We start from the raw sequence: 27,185 nt of genomic DNA, 5'->3' as shown, positions 1-27,185 counted from the left end.
TATCCCCCCCCCCCATAGGATGGGTTCGGAAAAGGTCAACCTGACACGAGTTGTAACCCCACTCTAAAAATCCCTTATGGCTGTACACATTCAGCTCCAAGGTACCAGGCACACTGTTTTCATCAAAGGCTGCTAAACCAGGTCAGTTTCAGGTCAGCAGGAGTGCACCCTGGCAGTGCAGGCAGCACTGTCCACGGAAAAACACTCTAAGCTTAAAATGGCATAAATTTAAGGTTGAGCATAATGGTTTGTATGTGACTATGATTGCAATCCTATACACACTGACCTGGGAGTAAATTCCCACTGAATTTGACTTACTTCTGCTGAGACAGGCTTTGGGTTGCACAGTAGATTGAATTTATTGTATTAAAAAAAAATCTCAAATCAATGAGACTATCAACATGTTTTAAAATTGAACATTTTCTGAATTAGACACAGCAGGTTACATCTCAAGGCGCAGGAGTTGTCTTGTATTTCCATAACCATGGAAGCAATCCCTGTGTTAATAAACAGGGGTGAGCTCAGAGGGTTGATTCATGCCACGGCTTAATTCCAAAGCTCACCCACGCATTCCCCATTACATCTGAACCACAACTATGGTTTGCCCTCCAAACCATGATTGTAAACCCTGGATCAACCCTGGTTTGAATGGCAAGCAGGTTCAGATGTAATGGCCATCTATAGCCCTAATCATGTGTTCCATTTTGGGCTTAAATAGGCAAGGAACGGTGACTTTTCAGAGGCATGCTAAACTCTGCCACCACACTCATTGGCACCTGCAGGTTGAAGGGCACCTTCTGCAGTGAGGAAGTCTCCTGTGCTTGTGGAGCCTCTCATGTGTTTTGGAACCCTGGGAAATCATGATTCCAAAAAAGAGGCTTCACTTCTTATCCTAACCTTCCTGCTGCAGATGGGAACACGCAGAAGGTAACAGGGATGGGGCTGGAGCTAGTTTGCTTGTTCCCTCTTTGGAATGCCACAATAGGTCTTATAGCTTGCATCCATTGTGACCAGAATATTGTAATGCAAACCATTTTTCTTTTTAAAACCTCTAGCTATAGGGTTTGGTAGGTACAGCTCCTCTCCTTGTTGAGGCTAAGGACAAATTTTTACTTGTTGAATATTTCCCTTTGACAAAGTCATTAAAGAGGCAAGAAAACGTTCCAAGGCCACACATTAGGAATTCCGCTCAAGGGGTCTGAGAAGGACAGAAGCAAGCAAATAAGTTTTTGAACCTCCTGAACAGCCATACAACACAGGCTGCATTTTAAAAAGGTGACTCATTTAGCAATATCTGGGGGGGGGGATGGCTTTCTTGAGGTGAAGTGGAAGGGGGAGCCATTTCTTTTCAGTAGCATTATCTCAAGCAATAATATAAATGCCACTTCTAATATCTCCTTAATTTCCCTCCTAAGTATCTATTAGCAAATCTAAATATCTATTAGATTTGTTTCTCTCACAGGGACGTTATTTTTAAAGTAGTAGATGAGTTCACAGTCGAGCTGTTTCATATAAACTTTTGTGAAATCCTTCAAATTAATTGAAGCAACTAGCCACTCTGTAAAATAATTTCAAAGGTGATATGGGGCAGAGCATATTTTCAGTGGTACTCACCCTTTGGGACTCTCTGTCGAAGGAGAGTCACTAAGACACCTTCGTGCTTTAGCTTCACCCAAAAGTGAAGACTTTGGGGTTGTTGTTGTTTTAATCAGCAGAGCCTTTTCTAATTATTAATGCTGCTGTGGTTCTTTTGCCATATATTAAATGGATTTTATCTTTTAATGGAATGTTTTGTTAACTTTCTCATAGTGCCTTTTGAAATGCTCTGATTCTTTAAATTAAAAGTGACCAATGCTCAATAGATAAATGCATAATTATCATTTTTGTTCAAAAGTTTTGAATAGATTGCTGCATTAGTCAATCAATCAATCAATCAATCAATCACTAATGACTTTCAGTTAAAACCAAGCTTGCCTTGAATGTACAAGTCAGCTACAAAGAAGCAACAGAGGTCCTCAGAATGTCTGTATCATTTATCTATCTATCTATAAAATTGGAGCACCTATTAAGTGAAAGTCACAACCGAAAATTATATTTATTGCTGACTGGCTGAGAATATACACCAACTTGCAAAAAGCAAAGTCGAAAAATGTGTTAAACTTTTTAACCACGTTTATGCCTGTTGCTGATATATAAGTTACACTTTCTTTGTGTAACCCAAGGAGGTTCACCTGGTACTCACCTTTTTGGCATTGGGTGACCACCTTTGTATTCTTCCAGGTATCATAATGTTACAACATCCTCATGCTTTTGGTCCTGCTGTATAAATGTTTTGCTGCTGGTGATTTTTGTTTGTTTGTTTTATATTGAGGTTAATTTTATTCTGCTTTAATCTTTATGGTTTTTTATTTATTTATTGCTAACGTCTGCTCTCAAGCAGCAAATACATTTTGTAAACAAACAAACTGCTAGAATACAAGACACATTCCCACATCTTTACTTAGCAAATGAGTTTTGCATGGAGGAGGTTGGGGAGGGGGGAGAGAAGAGAGAGAGAGAGAGAGAGAGAGAGAGAGAGAGAGAGAGCGTGCTTTATTATCTCCCGGTTACACAGAAACCCTGTCTACAAGGAAAAAGAGTATATTTATATATATAAATATATATACCTGCATTCTTCAACAGACAGCAGCCCAGGGCCATTTTTGATCACTTTGTTGTGCTTCTTAAGAAAATCTCCCAGTGCCCAACAGGCTTTGCCTCTCCTGCATACTGTTCTCTGGATCTCAGAGTCCCAGTGATATGTGCAAACTGACCTGCAGAAGTGAGGGGGAGATCAGAGAGGGTCGAGGGAAAATCCCTCCAGGAAACACGCATGGCACAGATTTTTTATGAACATCTGCACGCCCTCCAGCTTCCCCTTCTAGACAAGCACATGGTTCAGCCCAAGTACTGGGTCTTTCTAATCTCTTCACCGTCCAGCATAAACGGTAAATCAGAAGAGCGAACAGTAATCCTACTGCTCTCACTCTCTGTCGCATGGAGGTGGAAGGGGGAGGGGAGGTTTAACTCTTTTGTGGCCTGAAAGAATCTCTGGAATCTCTCTCTCTCTCTCTCTCTCTCTGTGTGTGTGTGTTTTTAAAGATGTTGCTTAAATGACAGGCCTGGAAAGAATTACCCAGGTTCCCAAGAAGCACGAGAAAAGATAATTTACCTGAGAGAAGGAGACTAAAAGAAAAATTCAGAAGCTTCTGTCACTATTTGTTTAAAAAGATTTATGCTCCACCTTTCCATAATAGATTTCTGCCATTAGTAAAAGCAAATAAAAGGGGGGGGGACATAAAATAGCATATATCAAAGAATTTGAAACAGCAGAGAATAAAATCACACCCTTCATGTGCACAAGTGCTTCTGACCCCTATGATTCAGCCATGAAAATGGCGGGAAAGAACAGTATGCTGAAATACTACCCCAAAGTTCATCACATGAGCAACAGTGGCATGTTCCATGAAAACTGTGGGGCAATTACAGTGCAAAACTTCTGTAATGTTCTGGGTGGGTTAAAATATGCAAACATATATATATATTTCTGAAAGCAATTAGCATGCACATCAGTGCTAAGTTTCTCCTTTTTTCTGGAAGTATATTTTATGTCATGCAAAATATTGCTGAAAACTCAATAGTTATCATGAAAGGAAACATCGGGAAAATGTGGTTTGAAAGACAGAGAGAAAATGGGGAAAGTACTGGCTCCTCCCACTTTGGGCTTTGGCCCCGCCCAACAGTGGCATGGAGCCAGGCTTCAAACCAATTGCCCCTGAGGGAATGAATGCAGCTCTGGGGTCAAGATTTCTCACCCCTGACCTAAATTTTCTTCCATCTCATTTCCTTTATTTCAAGATAGTGTTTCACACACATCCAAAAGCAACGTAACTGATCTTTATGATTCATCTCTCACCTCTGCTGTCAAGTAACTGGATTATGACATGCAGAAACAGTGTGGAGGGGTGAAGGCAGCAAATCAGACATGATTATTAAGTAAACAGAGAAACAGAGAAATAGGTACTATAGTAAGAAAAGTGCAATGAGAATCTGAATTCTCCTTTGTAAATGATAAGCACATGCAAAAAAAAAAATGTTGTCTAAGCAAAAGCTGAGAGGTGCAACTTGGATTCATAACAGGAACTGAAGCATAGCAGAGGTTCTCTAATGCATTAAGACAGCCCAAGTCAACAGAAAGTCTGGCTGTAACAGAGGCAGCGGGCTTGGAGAACATGACCTAGATAAGATACTTCAGCCATCCAAACAAGAGGAATCAGCAGCTTACACAGCCATGCACAGTTTCCTAAAAGGCTTGTAATTGTAGCCCCCACAGACTGCTCTTTCCCTTCCTCCTGTTTTTCTTTTATTTCTTACAAAGATAGTCAATGCAAGAGATGAAATCAAGGGAAACAAAGGCAGGGGGAGAGATTGCGTGCCTTCCAACAGACTTTATTTAAACATCTATGAAAATCTAGAGTGGCTGCTTTCTGGTTGGAAATCCTTGTTCAGTCGCCACAGAAAATTTTTATGTCCCCTTCCAAGCCCCCCACTTATTTTGGTGGTGGCAAAAAAATAATAAAAAAATAAAAGTAGTCACACATTGAAGTTGGTGGAAACCACCTCCTCCCAATCATCAGATCGATTAAGAGATGCTGATCATCTCTACTGGATCACCAGGTAAAACAGTTTAGCTATCCCAGATGTAGAACGTATATCTAGATACATACAAGATACACACACAAAGTCCTCCTGCCCTGAATGTTATTTAGGCCTGGCTTCAGGATCTTTCTAGCCACTTCTCCATTTTTATTTTAAAGAAGCCCCCCCCCCCCCAAAAAAAAAAAAACCATGCTGAAGGAAGGAAAAGGTGCTTGACATTTTGTTTTCTTTAGGAAGTCATAATAATTTTTAAAAGGTTGAAATATCAACAAGCCTGCTTTCCCCTCAAAGTGACCTCAAATACCAAAGGAAACATACTTGCTCTCGGTGCCTGAACAAACCGCAGTGAATTAATTCCGTGTTGTTAATGGCAAGGATGCAATTGCTCTGCAGACAACCCATCCAGATGTGGGGAAAATAACTTGAGGAGTTGGACAACTCAGTGAGCTGGGGCCTGTCACTTTGATGGTCTCCCTCAATCTGCCGCACATTTGCACACATCTCAAAATTAACCAGCAGTTTGGATAGGATTGCATAAACAGACTTCCAGACTACCGGAGGAGGGAGAACCTCTTATTTCTTTTCGAATGCCAGAAGAGGCCAGTTTATGGAACTGTGTTTTTTTCACACTTTTCAGTATGTTTGCCAATCCGGAAGAGTCACAAGCCAATAAGCGATGAAAAATGAAAATGTGCAAAGTCACTCTCTCTCAACTCTCACAGGACTGTTGTAGGGATGAAGAGAAGAGGAGGAGAACCACGCCTGCCGCCCTGGAGCAACTTAAGAGGGCAGGTGCGATAAAAATGTAATAAGAATTATAGCAACGAATTACGGCATTTTGTTTCAAGCTCACACTTCTGTACCTACAGGTTAAAACAGTCCGACCCAAAAATATTGTGGAGTCTATGAAGCAGATCCACCATATCAACTAGAGGTCAGACTCCTGACACGATACAAATTTTAATAGCCTCCTCTGCTTGCAAGTAGCCCTGAGTTTTGATGCATTTATAGGAAGTGACAGAGACACACATGAAGCCATTATCGTACTATACTTTCTCCTCTGTCCAACCCAACTATTATTACCCATGTCATAAATGTAAAATTTGAAGTGATAACTAGAGTGGCTGTAGGAAAGGATTTTCTCCAATGTTTGTATCAAGAGACATCTTGACTTTATACATACAGTCATACCTTGGTTGACAAACATCTAGCAAGTCAAATGTTTTGGCTCCCAAACGCCGCAAACCCGGAAGTGAGTGTTCTGGTTTGCGAACAGTTTTTGGAATCCAAACGTCCATCACTGCTTCCACTGCTTCTGATTCGCTGCAGGAGCTTCCTGCAGCCAATTGGAAGCCATGCCTTGGTTTCCAAACATTTTGCAAGTCAAACGGACTTCAGGAACAGATTCCGTTCGACTTCTGAGGTACAACTGTACTTTCCAACAGTATGATGGACCACGTTTTAAGCTCATCTCTTGAGACCACTCTAATTAGCTCCTTCTGTAGATGAGAGATGCTTCCATTTCTCCTGATCATCATTCCAAAACAAATCTCCTGTATTTTTAATTATTTTTCACCTCTATCACTGGACAAGGAAGGCTATAGTGGAGATAAAGCTGTTGCTCAATAAATATTGGGATTTCCAATGGACTTTTCCTCCAATTCACTTAGTTCTGAATTACACACGTATGTGCATCGCTTGAAACAGGACATCACTTGTCTCACCTTCTCTGTCCTTCACACTCATGGTTAGCAGTGTAGTGCTTCACTCATTTATACTGAATACATTTTTCTACTACAATGGTATAACGGCTAAATTGCATGAAAGTGTCTCAGTACAATGAGTTTGCCATTCACCAAATATAGGGTAAACAACACAGGCTGCTTGCAAAAGGAAAAGCAAGTACATTTTGCCCCCTTCCTTGTTAGTGTGTTATTGCAAAAAGTTTGCAAAGACCCTCCTTGCAATTTCCCTCTCCCCTCTTTATAAACATGTACTTTACGTATCAGAGAGCATTGCAATTGCCAATGGTCTGTGAAATCGATACAGTTATTTATTCCGCTGCATACGCTGTGTGTGGGTGTACGTGTACAAGACAAAGCTGTTGACTTACGGAATCAGGTTGAGTTTGTAATCCATGCAGAGAGCTCTGCTCTCCCTGGAGAAATCAGGATGTGAAGAAGCAAAGCTTTCTTCATTTTTGTTGATTCCTAAGTAGGCCAAATCACTTTGGAAGATAGCCAGGAGTTAATTTAATATTCATCTCTGACCTGTTTTATTCCTTCAAGGTTTCAGTATGAAGTTGGCTGAAAGCCTTTTTCTCTGTTTGCCTGAAAATGTATCACCATTAATGCTATCCCCCAAAGCACGGTCTGCAGTGCACACATAAATAATGAATTCAGAACTACTGCTGCTTTCTTCTTCCATCAGCATATTACTGCAGGACCTTGATAGTCGCTACTCAGGTAATAGTCATGTGCATATGTTAACATAAAAGTTTGGGGCCTGCTCTTAATTTCACTTCTCCCCTCATTCCAGTTTATATGGCAGGTTGCAGGAGAATCTCTTCGGTTTCCTCAAGATGGTTCCTCAATCATATTTGTCAGAGCACAGCAGATGAGCGTAGCTGGCGGTATCATAACCCTTCTGGTAGCCACAGATGCAAGTAGTGACTGGACCTTCTCAGTCTTAAGTAGAGCAGAGTTGGGTTTGCATCTAGGCTGAGAACTTATCAGTCAGAAAGAGCTTTTGCAAATGCAAAAAGGCGCTACTGCAATGTGGAAATGGAAAAAAGGTGACCATAATTTTGCACCCAAGATAAAGCACTTTTGGCAGGCCTTGTTTCAAACCAATTGAATCTTTTGTAAAATCCTTGCTACTGTAATTGAATGATTTGTAATGTACAATGCAGAAAGAATGCACATGCACTTGGACATTGATGTGCACAATCTTTCCTCCAACTTTCCTCAGTGGGAAGGAATCTTACACATAAAACATTTGCACATACCCACAGATGTGTTGACCGCCTGCATGGCATGTAATGGGTCATAGGCATGGGCTGGCTATTGTAATACTGATTCCTCGTTTAATGTGGGTGTCATAGTCATATTATAATCATTTGTCATTTTATAATAGCTTCATTACCTACAAAATCATCTTGGAAAGTTCTCAGAGCTTCTAAGGGCATCCGCTCACTATTTCGCTGCCCATCACATTCACACCACAACTTCTGGATAGTGAGTCTCAAATATTGCTTTGCAATTCTTATAAGGTATATATTACTATGGGTTGTTATGAGAAACAGGTATCAGCTATCATCTTATCACGTAACATTTGCAGTTCTAAACCAATGTGTTACTATGGCCACAACTCATTATTTTTAGTTTCAAAGCAGCGATCTCTTGGGAGTTCTTATGACAAGGGTGTACGTAGACTACAGCACTGCTGCACATTTGTAATCAATCTCCAGAAGACAATTACAGCACTAGTTGCAGGTGAACATGCTTTAGTGCAGGGCTTCTCAAACTTCTGATCCCCAAGATCCACTTCAGGGGGCTGAAAATTAATGAGGCCCACCAGTTACCTCATGGCAACCAGTCTCAAAACAATGGTGGATGGAGGCAGAGTCATAATCAGCTGACAATTCTCTTGCCTGCTCTTGCCACACTGAACTTGTATTCCATTCCCTGCCCCTGTCAGTTTATTTGATCCTTTCTTCCCTGTTCTTTTTACATTCACTTCTATAACATATTTCTTCTCTCATCCCCTTTTTTCTATTCCCAGTATATTGTTCTAAGGTGAAATATTTAGTGTATTTCTCTTTATAAGTTCCTCCAACACCTCTTCTCACCCCTTCCCCTCAGAGGAAGCAGAGTTCTTCTTTCCCATCCCCTCCTGACCACCTTTCCTTAGCAGTTGGGGAGTTGCTGGTGTTACCATTGGGCCAAACAAAAGGCTACAACAAGTGAGGAGGCACGGAACAGGCTTTGGCACTGAGGTCCACCAGAAGGTGAAGCGAAGCTCACTGCTAGTTCCATCCCACTGTTTGAGAGATGCTGCTTTAGTGAGATTCTTACTCCATACTCGCTCCATCAATAAAAAGGACCAACATTTACAGGATTTGCATAGGAGGAGGAAGAAAGATTGTGGATTAGCAAATGTGAAAACTCAGCTGTGGTTTCCAAGGGCAGATCTTCCAAGTGTCCCTGTTTTCCAGGGGCAGTCTTGAATTTACAGAAGCCTTTCCAGTTTCCGATTTGATCCCAGAATGTCCCGCTTTTCCTTAGGATGTCCCTATTTTCATTGGAGAAATGCTGGAGGGTATGCAATGGCAGACTCAAATGTTGAGCAAGCTGACTTCCACTTGTATAACATGCTAGTGCAGGTGGAAGTCCGTTCTGCTTGTGCATGGCTGGTGTTGTGTGTGTGTGTGTCTAGATAGACACACACAACAACAACAATGCAGCCACATTTTCATTGAAACTCTTGTCTATTCCTGCCAGAGCATCACGGAGCTGACTCAAAGCAGCCCAACACAGCTGGTCTGATCCATCAGCTGTAGACAAGCTGTTCCAGTGTGTGAAGCAAACTGCTGCTTGTCTGCCAATAAAATACTGTTTGGTTCATTCTTACACGAGTGCTTGGATTTACAGCCCAGCCTGTCGAGCCTGAAGCGGAACAGCCGCTGCACCAAGAGGGGTGTAAAACTTTATTCCATCCATTCAACATGGCCTTAGCATCTGATCTTCAGGAAGCAGGACAACACAGCCTTCAACATTTAAAAAAAGAGACATGGATGTAACAGATTTGGCTAAGCCCCATTTTATTTTTCTCTGATTGAAAGGGAATTCCCACTTGACTTGCAGCCAAATCTTCTTGGCCTGAGGCCATCTTCAGGCCATGTAAGCCGGAACAGACCTAGAATCTACTCTTGGAAGGGTGTTAGTGCTTGAATAAATGGCATCCTTCCCAATGAAGTCAGCACTGCTCCACCAGTATGTGAAAGCAGTCTGACATCTATTTTCTTGGTGGGATGTGTTAGATCTTTGACTTGTTTGTAAATCTCAAGGATATGGCTACTTGGTGCCCCAGTTCCACAGAGTCACCACAAGTCCCCAGCTCCACAGAGGAGTTGCTGCTTTAATCAAAAATATCATTTCCAAAGACTTCATATAACACAATATATAAGAAAAAAATAAACCCAAAGAAAAGTCAAAAAAGAGCATACAAACATAATGTAGTACACTAATTCCTCTGCAGAGAATGCTGTTTATAAACTGCTTATAGGGCTTTTTGTTTTGTTTTGTTTTGTTTTGTCTAGTAGGTGTGTGTAAATCCTGTTAAATAAAATAGATGTCATCATGGTTGTATCCATTTTTCTTCAGGATGCAAAAATAAAATGAAATAAAATAATTCTACACCTTTAATAGAAGAGTATATTTCGGCAGGTGGAGCAACTCCCTTCCATCCCGTCTTGGCTTTCCTCCTCCGTGCAGTAGTCAGTATTACGTACCCAGTGAGCATGCTCAGTCCTGGTCAGCTCATTTTGGGAAGAGGTGTTTCCCTCCATGTTGAAGTTTTCTTCTCTTCATTTTGGAGCTGGATGCAAAGGTCATCCTTGTACCTAACCCTAGCGACAGTAAAATTATTTGATTTTTCTCCCATCGATGTTTATGGCTAGCTCCCACTTCTGCCTTTGGGAATGTTTAAAAATAGGTAGTTAAATAAAAGCCAGAGTGGAGTTGTGTGTGTGATCCAGAAGCAAGAAGCAGCAGGTTGGGTAGCTGGGAGAGACAGAGCCATGCCTGATTCCTGTTTGGATCCAAGGCTGTGGCTATGAGAGAAGCAAGTCCCTCTTGGAGTGTGAATGCTTGAGCCCCTCCATCTCAGGCTCACGTTGTATATAAGCGTAAATAACCATATATGATAAAGACACCACTGTATTTATTGGAGGGTGCAGGGGGGGCCGGCCGCACCGGGCGCAACATCTGGGGGTTAGGGTTAGGGGGCGCAAATCCACGGGTTAGGGGGCGCAAATGACTTGCCTTGCCCCGGGTGCTGACAACCCACGCTACGCCACTGGGGCCTGGCACCCTTAAAATCTCTCACCGCTCAGCATTTGGGGTGGCGTGCAACAGTACCATCACAGAAAGTCAAAGTAAGTCACAGGTGCAACACGGCTACAATATTTGTGCTTCAGTAGCATCTAAAATGGCTTTAATTGGGAACAAGAAGGAAAGAAGGAAGAAGAATCCGAGAACAGCAGGACCGAAAGTTCATCAAGGGACCAAATTTGAAAATTATCTGAAAGACAATTGTATTCAGTCAAATACATTGGTAGGATTGCAAGAAGCTTTGTAAGAAAAGGTACAAAAACCACTGAAGGTAAGAATAAGAATGTATGATGTTTTAATGTTTTTGATTTTAAAGCAATGGTTAAATAGTGAAAATGCAGAAATTTGAAATGAAAGATAGAAAATCATAAGGAAGGGTTGAAGGAAGTCAGGGCCCTAAAAAGCCAAAATGTGTAATATAAGAGGAGACATTGCAATGGAAAGTATTATTGTAAAACTAATAAAAATGATATGAAAAAAAGTAAGAAGGAAAGAAAATAGTCACAGTTATGTTAAAACAGCAACTGCTTAACCTCTCCTGAGGTGAAGAGGTCAAATGATAAGGCTCTGGATGAGGAATCAGAGGAGCGGAAAACAGAGTCCATAGAAATTAACTCCAAATCTCCTTATGCCGATTAATTTACATTAATTTGAAAGTAGCTTTTTCACATAGTTTTGTGGGGCATAATGCAAGACAGTAGGCATACAATCTTTTGGGGGGGCAGGTTTACAAATTATTTGTATTATGTAGTTACCCAGTGATTTTACGGTTGTTGTTTTTCTGAAAAGCCATCAGTGAGGGAGGCACAGTCATGGATTTATCTACCGCCTCCTGACCAGGCCTCAGGAAAAGATTGTGCTGATTGGAAAACTAAGTCAAGTGAATTAACCCATGTTGGATTTGGCATAAGCTAGAAAATCCTTCAAATATGATTACAAGCCTCCCCCCGCCCCTTATTTTAAATCCAAGTTAGGTTTCCCAACACAGTCACAGAAGATTTGTTTTGCTTCAGACATTAAATTGGCTGTAGGTTAACATCCCTCGCAAAAGGCTCCAGAAACAACTCTTTTTTTGAAAAAAAGACACTTCGTTCAAATGCTGTGGTGGCCTTGACAGAAACAGCGGAAATTCTTTTGCAATCTTGGGGAAGGAATAAAGCTCAGTGTCAGGGCAATACAGAATATCCCAGCTTCACTCCTCAGCACCTCCAGTTACCTCTGGGAAGGTCTCCTGCCTAACACCCTGGAAAGTTCCTGCCATTCAGTGTTGACAATAAAGAGCTGGGTGGAACAATGGTTTGACTCACTGTAAGGCAACTTCCTGTGTTCCTCTCCTTGCACCCAAGGTCCAAGGTTGTGTGGTGTCAAGGTTCCCATCGGCTAATTACTGTTCCCATTATCTCGTCTCTTTGGCTGGACTCCATCCAAACCAAACACCCCAGTGTGACTCTGCTCAGTGTCATGTGACTCCAAGCTTTAAGGGTCCAGCAAAATAATATAGGAAGCAGGGGTGCCAAAGAGTTCTGTCAGAAACAGAAATGGAAGAGGAAATTGCCACAATTTGCATGTCTGCCCGAGGTCAGGAACACAAATCACACAAGTGAATATGAGCGGTATTTTTCATTGTGTCTTTAGTCTGCAAGCACAGCATAAATAATTGTTATTTTCTGCATGGTTTTTGATGTTTCCCTTCCACTGAGATGCACTGAAGTTAATCACATAATAAAATGAATGATTCGTTACATTACATTTTGGCCATAGTGAATAGTCAGGTGAATGACATAGATTTTAGCAGAAGCTGAATAGTGGAATGGAAACAGCGCTGATTGCAAGGAAGGGTCAGAAATTGCTGGCTGCTTACATCCCTAGCAGGAAGTAACTAGTCAACTAATGCAGATTAAAAAGGTTCAGCAATAATCAGTGACATTTTCCTACTCTGATCTTGCTTAGGTGTGTTCCTGCTTAGTAGCACATTAACCTAACCCTAATTTTCGCATGAAATTTTGTACTCAGTTCAAAATATCAGCACCTCAGAGGCAAAGCTAGATGTGATATTCTCTATGCCTGATCCAGATTGGGATCATAGTTGGAAGTGATAGAGCTTTAGCTCTTTGCCCATTGCACTGTTGTGGTCTTGATCCAGATCATGCTCTAGCCACTCAATTTTGTTGCCTTTTTTCTCCACTTTTGGTCTTTCAATTAGATCTGTGTGCATGCGAACGTACTTGCACACACACAGTGTGTTTGGGACAGTCCTTGGTTTAGCCACTTGGTTCTGGAACCATTACATGTTATTTGAGTGTCACTGGCAGACAAGGAGTCCAATTCCATAAATATCTCATGCCAAGTTCTGCATTTCTGGGTTCTGGTTCTTCACAATAGAGCCCTGAACCAAAGCATTCTATAATCCATAATGTCAATGCAACAAGCAAACAAAACAATGCTGCAAGTGTAAGAAGAGGGTACAATTGTCAGACTTATTTCTGGGAGGGGATCCTGTGCTCTTTAAAAGCTGCATGACTGGAGGAAATTCATCACGTCAAGCTTTTCCGTGACTGCTGTGCAAAGTTTGCCTTGCAACCTAAGTACCAGCACATGGTTACGATTCAAACTAATCTACAGCTGCGTATCTGTACAGATATATTGTGAAGTACATGACTTAAGAGAAAGTATGGAAAATTTGTGCCATAAGTACTACCGTTACATGTCCATTTAAAATATGCTCTTTTTTCTATATACCATAGTGCTAAAGTTAGCAAGTCAATGTTCTGCTCACATGGCAAGGGGTGCTGGCCTATTAAGAAAGCTAAATGATAAAACAAACGTCTGGCAATGCTTCAGATCAAATACCAAAAACCTTGAACTGCCACTATTCATTGGAGACTCAAAGCTCTGAACATGGAGGCCTACCCATATTTTTCACATTATGAAGCAGATGGAAGCTGTAATCCTCTCTACAGCACAATGGTGCTCCGCCACCCCCGCCCCACCAACAGTAGCAGATGACAGGCTCATTTCCACAAAATGTTTTCTGCTTCTGTCCAACAGACCAACAATCTTCAGATGGAAAGGAAATGAACTGAGCAGCCTACAGATGCAGCATAGAGGAAAAAAGCAACCAAATTATTACAAAACCTAGAACTCCTACACTGGTCTGATGATTGGCATCTAGTTAGAGGCAGTTTGGTGCTAACCAAGGTGCTAATCATGCTGTTGCAGAAAAACCTGGGTTTTACAAACTTCGTTGAGCACAGATCTTGAAGATGCCTAGGCAAAGTCGAAGTTGGTGTTGTATCCATCTCTGTATCTCTGTCTACTAGACCAAGTTCAACTACAGACAATTTATTAAGACAGAAAACCATCCTTCCCCAACTTGGTGCTCTCAGCTGTTTTGGTCTACAAACTCACTTGACCAAAGGTCAAGATGGTGGGGGCTTAAAACATCTGCAGTGCATCAGGTTAGTGAAGGCTGGTGAAGCAAAAACATTCTAAACATGGTGGATGTGATTCAAACATCTCCTCTCTGTGCTGAAAACAAATGCCTTGGAATGCAGCAAATGTCTATTCAAATAATTTCCAATGCAGCTGGAATGTTAATATTCCATCTGAATATTACCCTGCTGGATGAAGCTTACTTAAGAGTCTGATTCACAACACTAGCTGTTGCATAGTGACTGACTACTCATCTCCAAGAAGGCCCTATGCCAGTGCAGATGTCTATGTTGATACATAGGGTAGATCTTTCACATCAGTGTGGGACTACAGAGCAGCCACAAGCAAATCTGAGAAGATTACTGTTATACAGACCCAACCTTTTCTATCCACAGCTCTGTAGGATAGACAGGCAGCAAAGCTTTGGAATACGGGAGGCTGGAAACCACAGGAGGGGAGAGAGCTCATGTTCTGCTCCCTTGTTTCCCATAGGCATCACTACAGCGTTTCGGTCACATGAATTGGCCTCTACAATGAGAGGCACTCCAGTATTGCATTGCTGATGAGGGCTTGCTTTAAAATGCAAACAACAAGCTTTGGAGAGGTAGTTTTTCTTGAGGCCAGGTATGCAGAGAATGTATTAAATTTTCCCTACCCCCAACAGTCCTCCACCTTTGCAAGGCTGTGCAGGATTCCTTCCTCACAGCTACTTACATCATTTTAAAACGCCATTAGTTTCATTAATGCAATTGACTTCATGTCTAGTTTGGTCTTAGGTTTTTGTTTATTTATTTCTTCCCTTCAGTACTCCAAATATTCTCTAAATCCTACCCTTTATTAATTTCTAACTGTCCCTAACTCTAGCAGTTATGGCTGCCCTTGCACCTCCAAACTCCGTTACCCAGATCTGTAACAAATTGTATTCATTTTCGCTCTATTTCTTCTATCGACTTCTGAGAAAGCAGCAACTCTGTTTATTCCGTAATGTGTTGACAGCCGTTTTAAGGCTACTTTAGAATCTGGAGCAGACCTTTAAAAATAACCATCAGACATAGAGACATTAAAAATGTATAGCAGAGAGAGAGAGAGAGCATGAGAGCAACATTTGCTTTTAGTTTTCTTGTTCAAACTACATATTAGACAGCAAGGGAAGAGTTTTCGGCGAGTTAGCAGATTTAAATATCTCCAGAAATTAAATAAATAACTAATCAAAGTCTAATTTAGGGGACGGGGGAAGAAACAATTTCTTACACTTTAATTTTGGAAGGTGAACATTAGCATCTGCTACAGGCTACAATATACATTTCACTACAGTCATACCTCGGGTTACAGACGCTTCAGGTTGTGTGTTTTCTGGTTGCACACTGCGCCAAACCCAGAAGTACCGGAATGGGTTACTTCTGGGTTTTGGCGGTTGTGCATGCGCAGAAGCACTAAATCGCGCTTTGCGCATGCGCAGAAGCACCGAATCACGACCCGCGCATGCGCAGATGCGGTGTTGTGGGTTGTGAACGTGCCTCCTGCACAGATCACATTCGCATCCTGAGCGTCCACTATATACTTTATGCACATTAAATGTTAACCCTTCATGTCAGACAGGGCATTGGTATCCCCATGCTACTTTAAACATTGGAAGGTAGAAATCCTAATCGGACCCCATTGTGTGATTCAGGATATTTTTGTGAATCAAAGCATTTGACCTGTGCTATGTCATGCTGAAGAGCGGCCCCCTCTATTGGGCAAACGCATCCACCTTCAATTCCAACAAAGAGCAGATAGCTTGTGTGATTTAAATTATATGTGAAATATAAAAAGCTTCTATGGAAACAGCGTGTTTCAAACTCTGTTGGCCTTATTATTATTATTATTATTATTATTATTATTATTACCTCAAACATGCTGTATTTTCTATCATCAATCACCTTTTCAAGGAACTTCTCTTTTACTTCGAGCTTTACACTAAGCAAAAGTGTCAAGAAGAAGGGATGTGTCCTATTAAAGTTCCTACAAAACTAAATAGGCTATGTGGTATATAGTCATAAAAACTTCCCTGCAGGAAAGGCCCACTCTTGTCTCTTGTTTTGCTAACCACACCTCTCTCTCTCTCTCTCTCTCTCTCTCTCTCTCTCTCTCACACACACACACACACACACACATGCACACACACACACACACACACAACACGATTGCTTCTTTTTAAAACTGAAAAACCCTTAATGAGGACTCGACTCTCTGATCATACCAGCTGCCTTTTCCACCTTTGTTCAGCTCTACAGTATCTTTTAATGCCATGATCAGAACTGTATACAGTATTCCAAGAGTGGCTACACCATAGATTTACAGTTGCAAGTTTTATTTTTCCATCCCTTTCCAGATAATCTGTAGCACGGAATTTGCCCTTTCCAACATTCCAGAGATGCATTGTAGCATTTAGAAAGATTTTCACATGGGAGCGTATTCAAAGATAAGATTCCCCTCAAGTATCTCTGAGCTGGTAGGAACCCGATAGGACTGTCCTGTGTGCTTTGCTGAATGTGTGCATCACACCTCAGACAGACAAACTTTGTCTGCTCTCTGCAAGCACAAGCCAGAATAAATGAGTCACAATTAAATCCCATTCTGATCAATGGTTCAATATTAGGTGCTTGATGAAGGACTGATATGGTATGCAGTATCCCTTAGATCTCTCTTTGCACTTGACTGGGGCTGCTATGAATTTCACCCTTCAAGTGAGGATAGAGGTGGCAATCGTGTTTATGCAATCAAGTTCCATGCCTATGAATCACAGAAGCATCATCCAATGGCTAAGGAAACTCTTTGTCGTGCACACAATTTTGTTATATTAATCTAGAACCATGTAATCTTCCCTAAAGAACAAGATTAAAATAGTTTATGAAATGCAGAATGTATCATCACTTTTGAAGTTTATTTTATCTAGCAAGTTTGGGGTTGTTGTTGTTGTTGTAGTTGTCCTTGACTGAACTGCGTAATCTTCTCCTTTTGGCTTTACTTTGTACATCTTCAGTTCTATCAAGATTTACTAAAAGCTTAGAAAGCCAGACACCGCCATAACATGTTGGCAAAGTTGTCAAAACAAATAAAGGCAAACAAGAAAGCAACATGCTTCAGAAGAGACTTATTTAGGGTGAGAACAGATTTACAAAGAAGTGCAGTAGGAAGCTACAAAATCTCCCCTGCTTCTCAAATATAGCTCAGACAAACAACAGATGTCCTTGCACTATATTCTGGGTTGGATCCAGACATAGTCAGGCTTAGAGCACACCCACGGAAATCAAAAGGACTAACAATTCTCCTTCATTTCAATGGGTCTACTCTTAAGAATCCAAACCACTACCTCCCCCCCAAAATCACAGAGTTTGGGTCCCTATCATCAAATGGCTAATAAATGGCAGAAAGATTATTCTCACCTTACACTCCAACAATCCAACATCTTACACTCCAACAAGCCAACAATTCCATTTCTGTGACATCATTTCCTGCTCCACCCACATATCAGAACATGGCTTCCTGGTACTACAGAAGAGCCATTAACAGGACAATCCTATGCATGTTTACTCAGAAGTAAAATCCCACTGTGTGTAATAAAGTGTCCACAGGAATGTGGTCTTAGCTGTAGTATTTAATTCCCCCACTGTTATATTGGCTCTTCAGTCATCCAACCTTATATTGACTTTTCTACCTCATTTTGTGAAATAAGCACAGCAATCCAAGTTCATATTTCAAATATCAACACAACTAATAACTTGGGAATTCTGAATAGCTTCCCACATATAGACATGCATGGAATACAGTGGATCATTACAGGGGGTAGCTTGGGTACAGATAAGGACTTTAAAAAATGGTAGTTTTCAAAAGGCATTGCAATGGAGCAGGTGCTTCCAGCTGTATAACAGAAAAGTAATTGTAAGATCGGTTTTGGCCTACAGGCTCTTTTTATGGCTATGTCCATAAAATCTTTCTAGTAGTCTGTACTTAACTGTATGAACACACAATGGGGTCTTTCATTAACTGTTCTTTCTATGGAAAGTCAGGTCAATGGAGTAAATGATACCTTAATGTTTCTTTTTCAAAGTCAGGATGACTCGAAAAGCAGACTACTTATGATGCCTCTGAGCAGCCTCCTAGGACTCTATTCCTTCGGTCCATACTAAACTTCTGATTTACAAAATGATAAATATTCAGCCAACTGGAAAAAGACAGGGGAAAGCACAGGTTGGTTAAACTCTCCTAGGAAACACTAGAACCAAATGCAATTTTTGTTTCAAAGCCATAACACGAAGTATTGTAAACCGCTTTACAATGCAAATCTCCATCTTTGCATGCAACTTTCCTATTAAAATAAGTACAATGTGCCTGTGTGGGTAAGACATTCTGTGGTGGCAAGCTTTAAGTTGACTATATTAGGCATTTTCCCTAACTGAAACAGTAACTGGTAGGATTGTCACCTGGTTAAAAAATCATGTTGGTCTAATAAACTGAGTGAGCATTGCAGCTCCAATATGTAAGCTATGGAACAAGTTCCTTGAGAAGATGTGAAGTTGTCTTCTTTGCTTGGTTATGAAGGCCAACAAACTCAAGTTAAAGCTGGTCCAGTTTTAAAGCCTCACACCAACAAACATTAAGCGATGTCACACATGATGATCTCTGGAAGCAAAAGTGATGGTTACACTTCTCAACCCCAGGGGAAGAGGGTGGGCGATAGAGACTGTCCCATGAATATGACCTCTTTGTTTTAAAAGAAAGTTAAATTCTGACCTACTTTTTGAAAACATCCTCACTCTTAACAGCTCTTGCTTTGCTCATTTTCTTTTCTTGCTTCCCTTTCTTCCCCCCACGAGCCTTCTCCAAGGATTTATCACAACAGTTCGAACAGATCTGACCACGGTGTCATCTTAATAGACTCCAGCAATGCGGGGATATTGCAGATTGTGACAACATAAAACAATCCCACCCCCACTGCAAAAATAAAACAAAAACCAGAAAAGAAATGCCTGCACTCTTTGAAAACAAACTAATAAATAAATAAAAGCATTTGCGCTTCTTCTCTGGTGTGACATGGCAATATGGCACTGAATACTTATATAAAAACACCAATAAACATTTCAGGAATTCTATATTAAATCAAATGTAGCTAGTCTCCAGTCAGTAGTTTATTTTGGGCTTCTTTTTTTCATTCCCCATAACTGGAAGGCTTGAGGCCAAATTTTAACTGAATGTAATATAGCCACAGGCAGTATAGGTTGGCAGAGCATCTTATGCGTCACTGCAGCTTTCTGGGAAGAAGAGGAGCAAGGTGGCTGCAAGGTGGAAACACTGGAAACTCCTCCTTTGCCAACTTTGTCACTGCTTCACCTGCTCCTACCAGTGCCTCCAGCAGCTGGAGATCAGATAAGGCCCCCTGACTGCCACTAGCCCCAGGGCTCGTTTTACTCAGATTTATGGCCCTTATCCACCAGCAGCTGTGCAGTCAGTATTGTAGGCCCAACCCTTCCTTCCAGTTGAGGTCAGACAGTTCCTCTTCCCTGCTGAACTTCTGGCACCTGTCCAAAACCTTTTAAAAAAAATTCCAGCGAGCATTTTGACAGAAATCTCATTTTAATCATTTTTAAAAATCTTTTCTGCGTTTTATTACTCAAACACCCTTATGGGGCAATTAGTTAAGTGGTATATTTTTTTAAAAAATAAATGGATAGATAGATAGATGATAGATAGATAGATAGATAGATAGATGATAGATAGATAGATAGATAGATAGATAGATAAGTGAAGCAGGTGGGGGTGTAATTTCTCCCTCAGGTCATTTTACTGATCTGTTTCTTTTCCCTGCTCCACCCTGCCTCCATGGGCTATTTCCTTGGGAGATGGGGAGGGAAAGGGTCCTCATGCTACTGCCCTGATCAAGCTCCCCATTTAGTTTTCTTTAAAAAGAAAAGAAAAGAAGTAACACTTTTTTGGTCATGGATCTCCTGGCAGAATCTCCTTGTGATTTCGCCCTAAGACAAGTACCTTAACGATATGCATGACTTGCATAAATTAATTTGAACTGACATAGTTAATATCTTCTTTCCCTGCTTCATGCTACACACACTGTTACCTGTAGGAAACGCTAACATTCCTCAAGATGGGAGCAATGAAGATTTTAGACCTTATAACTTGTATCTTGATTACCTCAGGACGCTCATGAAACAACCAGCTGTGAAACAGCTGCCTTTGATCTCTTGAGTTAGCCTTGTAGCTCAGAGACAGCTGTTTCTAACCGCAACCTTCAGCTGTACCTGGTCTATTAGCTCCACGTTTATGGGATGTGACCTTTAACTTGTGACCTTTGCTCATGTTTCAAGTTTGAAATTGGCTTCCTGCTTGCTGATTAAAGGTTAGCTGTTAATGGGAAGGCATCGGAGACCCTATTTATTATTGTGCTAATTTGCATGTAATTTCTCGGTTTAGAACGAATCTGTTCATGTACACATACGTGGAGATTTACATAGTGTGTGTGGCTTTGTTAAATGTTAAAGGTGCAAACATTAAAGTAGTTTCCCCAAAATCCTTTTGGATGCCTGCTGCATCTATCAACATAGGATGGAATTCCATGTCGCACTATTACAAATGTTCTGTCTGCACAAGTATATCATCTTGCCAGATGGAACAATCACCCTCCCCCCATATAATGTTCTGGGTGGGTGTGTCTTCCAACACCCCCCAAGTGAATTGTGGGGGCACATGGGGAAGGAATGGGGAACCACATCGAATCCCATATACAGGTAGGAGAAGGGTTTTGATTACTAACTGTATTTGTGAGTTTCTCTAAAATCTAAAGCATCAGGGTATCTGATCTCCTTAAAGTCATTGGGAGAATGATCTCACACATATCTCCTCCACCCTCACAAGCCCCCCAATAGTCCAGTCAACACTTTGATTGTTGTAAATCATGGACTGGAAACCTGTGAACCTCAAAATGTTTGATTCCAGTTCCCATCGTCTCTGACCACTGACCATGATGACTGAGGCTGCGTTCACATTCCTATTTACTGTACATTCACATCCAGCGCTGGGCTTTTAATCAGTATTTGCACAATGTTATCCCAAAACCATGTGTCTCCTGTAGCTTGTTACAAGATATTACCGTTCAAGGCATTGTTCCTCAAACTAGCTTAACACAGATTGGAGTCCTTAAGCAGTTCCTAATTCATCTCTAGCCAAGATATGAACATCTGCATAAAGACATCCTGTCCTGTTAATGCCCCCAAGGTAAGCACACCTTGAGGCTTATGGAGTCCAACAACATTGGGGGGGGGATTCAGGTCCTCCATCCCCATTGTAAACACAGAAAACTATGCATACTAACACGCCAATCCCATATTTGTTAGCATGCCAACAAATAGTAGGCTGAACAGGTAGATCAATCCTGGACTCAAAATTACTGCCATGTGGCTCTTCTCCAACATTTAAATAAGACCACAATCCAGTAGTGAATTAAGTGTCTTTAAACTCTTGGATTTCAACTGACTTCAGCATGCCTTGCTAACTCAACGTGGGACTGCAAATGCAGTGTTTAAAGTCAATAAATTCATAGCTCTGGAATTTAACCTCCCACTCCCATCACTTACTGGTACATTTAAAACAGGTTCTTTCTCCTAAGCTTTCAGACAGAAAGGAAATTCTGAAAACTGAACTCCCAGTCTTGTTTGACATGATCAATTAAGTAAAGATGTCTAATTTGCAAGGAGAGCCAATGTAGTTGTCAGGACTCCAACTCCTATCATCCCTGACCACAAGCCATACCAGTTGGTGCTGATGGGACTTGCAGCCCAAAACATTGACGGCCCTGACTTATGGGGACAGAATAGGCTACAACCAATGGCTTTATTATTCAAAATGCACTTGTGATGTTTTGTCCAAGACACTGGTGCAAATTCAGTGATTGCCATCTTTTGGTTTTGTCCTGTTTAAGCAGCTATGTATAGTACACAACATAAATTTGCAGGGCGTTTCATGTGTTCAGAGGCTCAGAAATGAGATAGCTCAGTCTATACCAGGGTCCTAGCATGCATACATGCACCCCAAGCACTGAGAAACCTATGCTGGTAGGCCTCCTGCTTTTAAGCCATAGGGAGATGCAGAGGCATCACACATGCTCCCAGCTCGGGCCTGGCAGAGGCCTTAAATGAGGGACTCCATCGAATCTTGTGTGCCACACTCAGCAGACAGACCCAAGTTCCACATGTGCGATATGTCAGTAAGAAAAGCTAGCCTGTAATGCATTTTGCACAGTTGAGGAGTGAGAGTGGGCTTTATTTTTATTTTTGTAATTGTAGCAGTAGTTGCATGCTGGTAAGCAACAGGGGCAAGATACGTCTGAAGACACTGCAGTACAGAAAGCAAGAGCAAAATAACACACACATACACTTCTAAGTCATCTGGCTCTTATTCCTCTGGAGATACTAACTTCATTGTGTGCTGTAACAGACAGAGCAGTTAATCCCCCTCCATCCGATTATGCCTGCCTTCTTCTCAGTGACCGAGTTAGCTTTCAGTTTCTAGCTGCCCAATGACAGAGGTGACACTTTAACTCTGTAATCTTTAATGCAATGCTTAGCCACAGAGCAAACAAGGCAAACAATAGCGACCTCTGATTAAGAAAATCCTTCTGGCCATTTCCTAGCCATGCCTATTTTTGCCACTATTTTTTTTAAACCAAGCAAACAAACAAATACAACATGTTTCCATTCCACATGGGTTTCCATTCCATGGGTTCTGAAAACCCATGAGCCTCTTTGTCTCAATACAGAACTGGACAGCTCCCCTTCCTAAATCAGGAGAAGTGGGGACTTGTGAACAAGAACCGTTCCTTGAAATCAGCCCTCACCCAAACCTGATATGTTCCCGATGCTTTGGGATAAAACGCCCCACCAACATGAGCCTGCGTTCAGACAACACACTAAACCAAATCTTGGCTTAGCTTGCTGCAGTACAGCAGTAAAACAGAGAGCAAAACAGCTGTGAGCTCCTCTCTGGGAGCTTGCACTTTTACTTGTTTGTGCTAAACCATGGTTTGGTCTAGCACTGTGTGCAAACAAAGTTATGGGCAGAGCTCCTTGACAGTGACCTCAGTGGAATATGAGTGGCCTAATTATGTGCGTGGTGGTACCCTTAACAGAGCTGTGCAGTTCCACATAAAAAGAGAACTACTTCAAGCTTTTGTTTAGCTAACACCTTCAGATTTTATTTTATTTTTTCTCACTGGGTACTCGTGGTTGGAATATTCCTGCTCAATGGCTTTTAATGACTGGTCCCTAGCTGCTGAAGTCATTTATCATGCCCTGAAGAAAAAATCTGCAACTGAATGTAGCCAGCAAAGAAGGTGGACATCAGAGGATTTGCAGTTGACCAGGCAGTTCCAAGGATATGCTGTGCTTTGCGAAGGAAAGCTTTCTGGTACTTTAAAAGCTAGCGTTATCTGTTTTGGTGCTTGCTCAACTTGTGGATTTTTAAATTATTGAGTAGAAATTTAATAAATAAATAATAATTAACGAATAAATGAAGAGATGCTATAAAAATGTTAAAAGAAACTGGTCCTGTAAATAGTTCCCCCTCTCCATCTCAGAATTTCTTAGTTCTTTGGGTAAGTGGAGACCTACATAACATAGCGAAACACTGAGCAGCAAGGGGCAAGAAGATGAATCATGTAAAGTTTTCCCTTTGCCCCTTATTAAAATCCCAGAAACCCTGTCAAATATGGCAACCTCGCTCTGTATTCTAACTCATACAAAGCCATACCTGCAGCCCACCAGACACATCCTTCCAAAAGAGATGACTTTCTAGGCTCCCTCCTTCCCTCTCTCTCCTGGTGATTTCTGCTGCCATTAGCAGAAGGCTGCTACTGCTGCCGCTGCCTGGAATTAAGGTGGCAGATTAGAAATGTTTAAAATACGCAATTTTTTCTCTTGCTTTTCAGGCAATGCGTGTGTATTGAAAACAAACATAAAAGAAAGATACATCTCCTGTGCAGCAGTAAAAGTGTGAGTGTGTAAAAGAGTGGGGACCTCTCACAATTCCTTGAAGCGTTACTGCTCTCTGAGACCTTCCTTACATCTCACACCCATCCACAGACTTTCTGCATGCAGGCATATAGGAAAGAAAAACCTGGCTTCTCCTTTTCTTTTTCCTCTTAGCTCTTTTTTTGGGGGGTGGGATCCCTTAGCTGGCACACAGTGGCAAGCCTTTCTTCCTTCACTTGAGAAATCTACCTCAAACAAGAAATCATCACCCAAGGGGGATCAGACAAATTGATAGGAGGATAAGGCAACCTGCAGCCACTACTGGCTGTAAATACTGGCAGCTATGAAACATCATGAACAAGGAACCTTTGCATCTGCCCCTGCATGAACCTCACATGGCTTGACCATAAATCCACAGCCCAGGTTAGTTTGGAGGGACACGGAGACAAACAGAAATCTCTTGGATGCAATTCTGCGGATACAGAAGTGACACATATACGATCCTGCCAGCACCCATCCCATATCAGCCCCCTCAAACTGTGGTTCACAGTTTATAGCTTTTTGTCTCTCACTTTATTCACACTGCCTGAAGGAGAGGAAAAATACACTTAAATACTACTGTGCTTAGCCTTTAAAACACACACACACACATACACAGCACTAAAGGAAGCAAGTTTTCCCAACAGTTTGAAAAAGATTCTGAACCTAACCTAGTCATGTTCATTAATTTCAAGGGATCCACTCTACACCAAACAAAACTTAGTTGAATGCCACCCACTAATTCTAAAGTGCAAAGAATTATATTACCGGGGAGATTTTGACCATTTATGCAGGTTTATGTAGTTGTAAGTTGAATCTGAGTACTGCCAATTAGGTTTTTTGGAGTAGGCTTTCACTATTCAGTTATGGACATGGGCTTAATTTGTCCCTTATAAAAAAACAAACCAGGGCCTATGGATTTATGATAAGTAGGGACATAATCCATTGGAGTAATAAAGACAAGAGTGCCTTTGAACATATGCAGAATGAAATCCCCCCTCCCCCTCTATCCATACCAGGGATAGGATCTGCAGGCAAGCGTAATTCATTCAAACGGCTTTAATTTTTAGAAACACATATATCTTTCGCTAAACTCCTGTTCGTGTGAAAGTCCTTATCACTAGATATCACTGGATATCACTAGATAACTGAACATCAACAAGGTGTGAATGGACCACCGCAGATACAAACCTCGGAGAATGCACAACCACCTAAAACTCAATGGTTTTCAATGGAGTTGACACACCTGTTCAGATGCCAATAATCAAGTGCACAGAAATGCAGTTTTGTATATGAATGTGCTAAGCAGACCTAAGACGTTGATAATCCTCTCATAAGCATCTTTTCTTCTCCATTATAATCATACACAAAACCACCAGAGGTTTATGGCATGGACCTATTATTGCATGGACCAAGCAGGAGGAAAACTCCAAATGTGGTAGCAGGAAATTGGCTCTGCAGCTAACATGGCATGCCTAACCATGTCTGCTCAAAAGCAAATCCCATTAAATTCTATGGGACTTTCTCCCAGATGAGTGGAGGGCAGTCTAATAGGATCAACATCACATTGTATCCTCCTCGGTGATGCTACTTCCTGCTCTATCCAGTTGGTGTCCCAGAGATTCCCAGAGGCACCTACACCTATAAATTAGCATATGCAAATGTTCTGCAGATTTGTGTGCCCTGAGTCCTGGAAGGAAATGCTAGAGTTGCATCACAAGTGGCTTTTCCACAAAATGCTCCTTTCAAACACTTCCCGACCTTACCACCCAAGGGCAGGTGGCAGGATTTGGATCAAAGCCTTGCTATTGGGTGGAATATACACACGTTAAAAACGCTGTGAAAATGCTTTTAAAAAAAATGTTTTGAAAAATACATTGAATTTTGCGTAGCTCACTGTCACCATCTAGTGTCACATTTGTATACTGTACTTTACAACACATTTACAAATTTCTATTTACACATGTGTAGCTGAGTGCATGGTCTCAACAGACACTAGGGCAGCCTTTCTCAACCTGTGGGTCCCCAGATGTTGTTGAACTACAACACCCATCACCCCAAGCTAGCAAGGCCAGAGCTCAGGGATGATGGGAGTCGTAGTCCAACAACATCTGGGGAACCCACAGGTTGAGAACCGCTGCACTAGGGGATCAAACAGAGTCATTACTGTAAAGAGCATCACTAGTCTAAGGTCAATGCTTCCGACCTTTCAGATGACTGGAACTAATGTGTTGAGAGAGTTGCCGGCAGCAGGGCCATCAAGTCTGAGAGGGAGAAGAATTATTATTATTCTTTTCAGAAGGCAGCTTGGACTGACAAAACCAGATGTTCCTTCTTTCACCAGATTTTCGTCCTCCATACTTTTGTAGGACCAAAAGCTTTGTGGCTTCACTGAACTGCACAAACTGGAACTCAAAAGGCACAATGAGCTTTTGTTGGAGATGGGTACCAAAGGGGAAAAAATGTCCATGGCATCAGAAATTTGCTATCATTTGATGAAATTGCATTTCGTATGTTGTTATTTTCCAAGTAAACAGGCAGACAGGGGTGACTGCATCGCTGGAGAAATACTGCGGTTGGTCAATTATGTGGTTAATATATAGCCACAACGTTCGTGTGCAAGATGAAATTCAGCTAGAGGCTGAACATGGCTGCCCTCAGGCTGTTTACTCAGCTCCAGAAAACATTAACCACAATAACAATGGCAATGCATTTTGAATGTATCTTTTTTATAAAAAAAACCAAGCCCATACTTTGCAGCAGCCAGAACCACCACAGGAAACAAGAAACATTTGAAATGACTTTGTAGCCTGTTCTCAAACTAGTGGTCTGTGTTCTCCTCCATTTCAGTGTAAGAGAGAAACTTCAAAGAACTTTGCTTACA

General features: G+C 41.4%; 1 protein-coding gene and 1 long non-coding RNA gene across 6 annotated transcripts in view; both read right to left on the bottom strand.

The window, feature by feature from the left end:
- The window catches only part of NHS (NHS actin remodeling regulator), a 237,171-nt gene that overhangs the window by 64,608 nt on the left and 145,378 nt on the right, over positions 1–27,185 (bottom strand). Inside the window, exon 1 of one of the 4 annotated variants that reach the window (XM_083612241.1) lies at positions 2,667–2,817. The exons of the other annotated variants lie outside the window; for them this stretch is intronic. Coding sequence (XP_083468367.1) covers positions 2,667–2,700 — 34 coding nt within the window. The 5' untranslated portion in view covers positions 2,701–2,817. Of the gene's footprint in view, positions 1–2,666; positions 2,818–27,185 lie in introns of those variants that run through there. 4 annotated transcript variants of the gene reach the window in all.
- LOC310762040 lies at positions 16,485–17,882 on the bottom strand. Of its 2 annotated transcripts, none has more exons than XR_014547820.1 (2): positions 17,672–17,882; positions 16,485–17,018 (listed from the first exon to the last, which is right to left on the bottom strand). It is a non-coding gene; the product is annotated as an uncharacterized lncRNA (long non-coding RNA). The 2 variants fall into 2 exon arrangements; XR_014547821.1 differs by having other exon boundaries at positions 16,485–16,817.

The sequence above is a fragment of the Podarcis filfolensis genome (assembly GCF_964270895.1).
Source record: "Podarcis filfolensis genome assembly, chromosome: 4".
Lineage (NCBI taxonomy): Eukaryota > Metazoa > Chordata > Lepidosauria > Squamata > Lacertidae > Podarcis > Podarcis filfolensis.
This window is presented reverse-complemented; position numbering and strand designations above follow the sequence as displayed.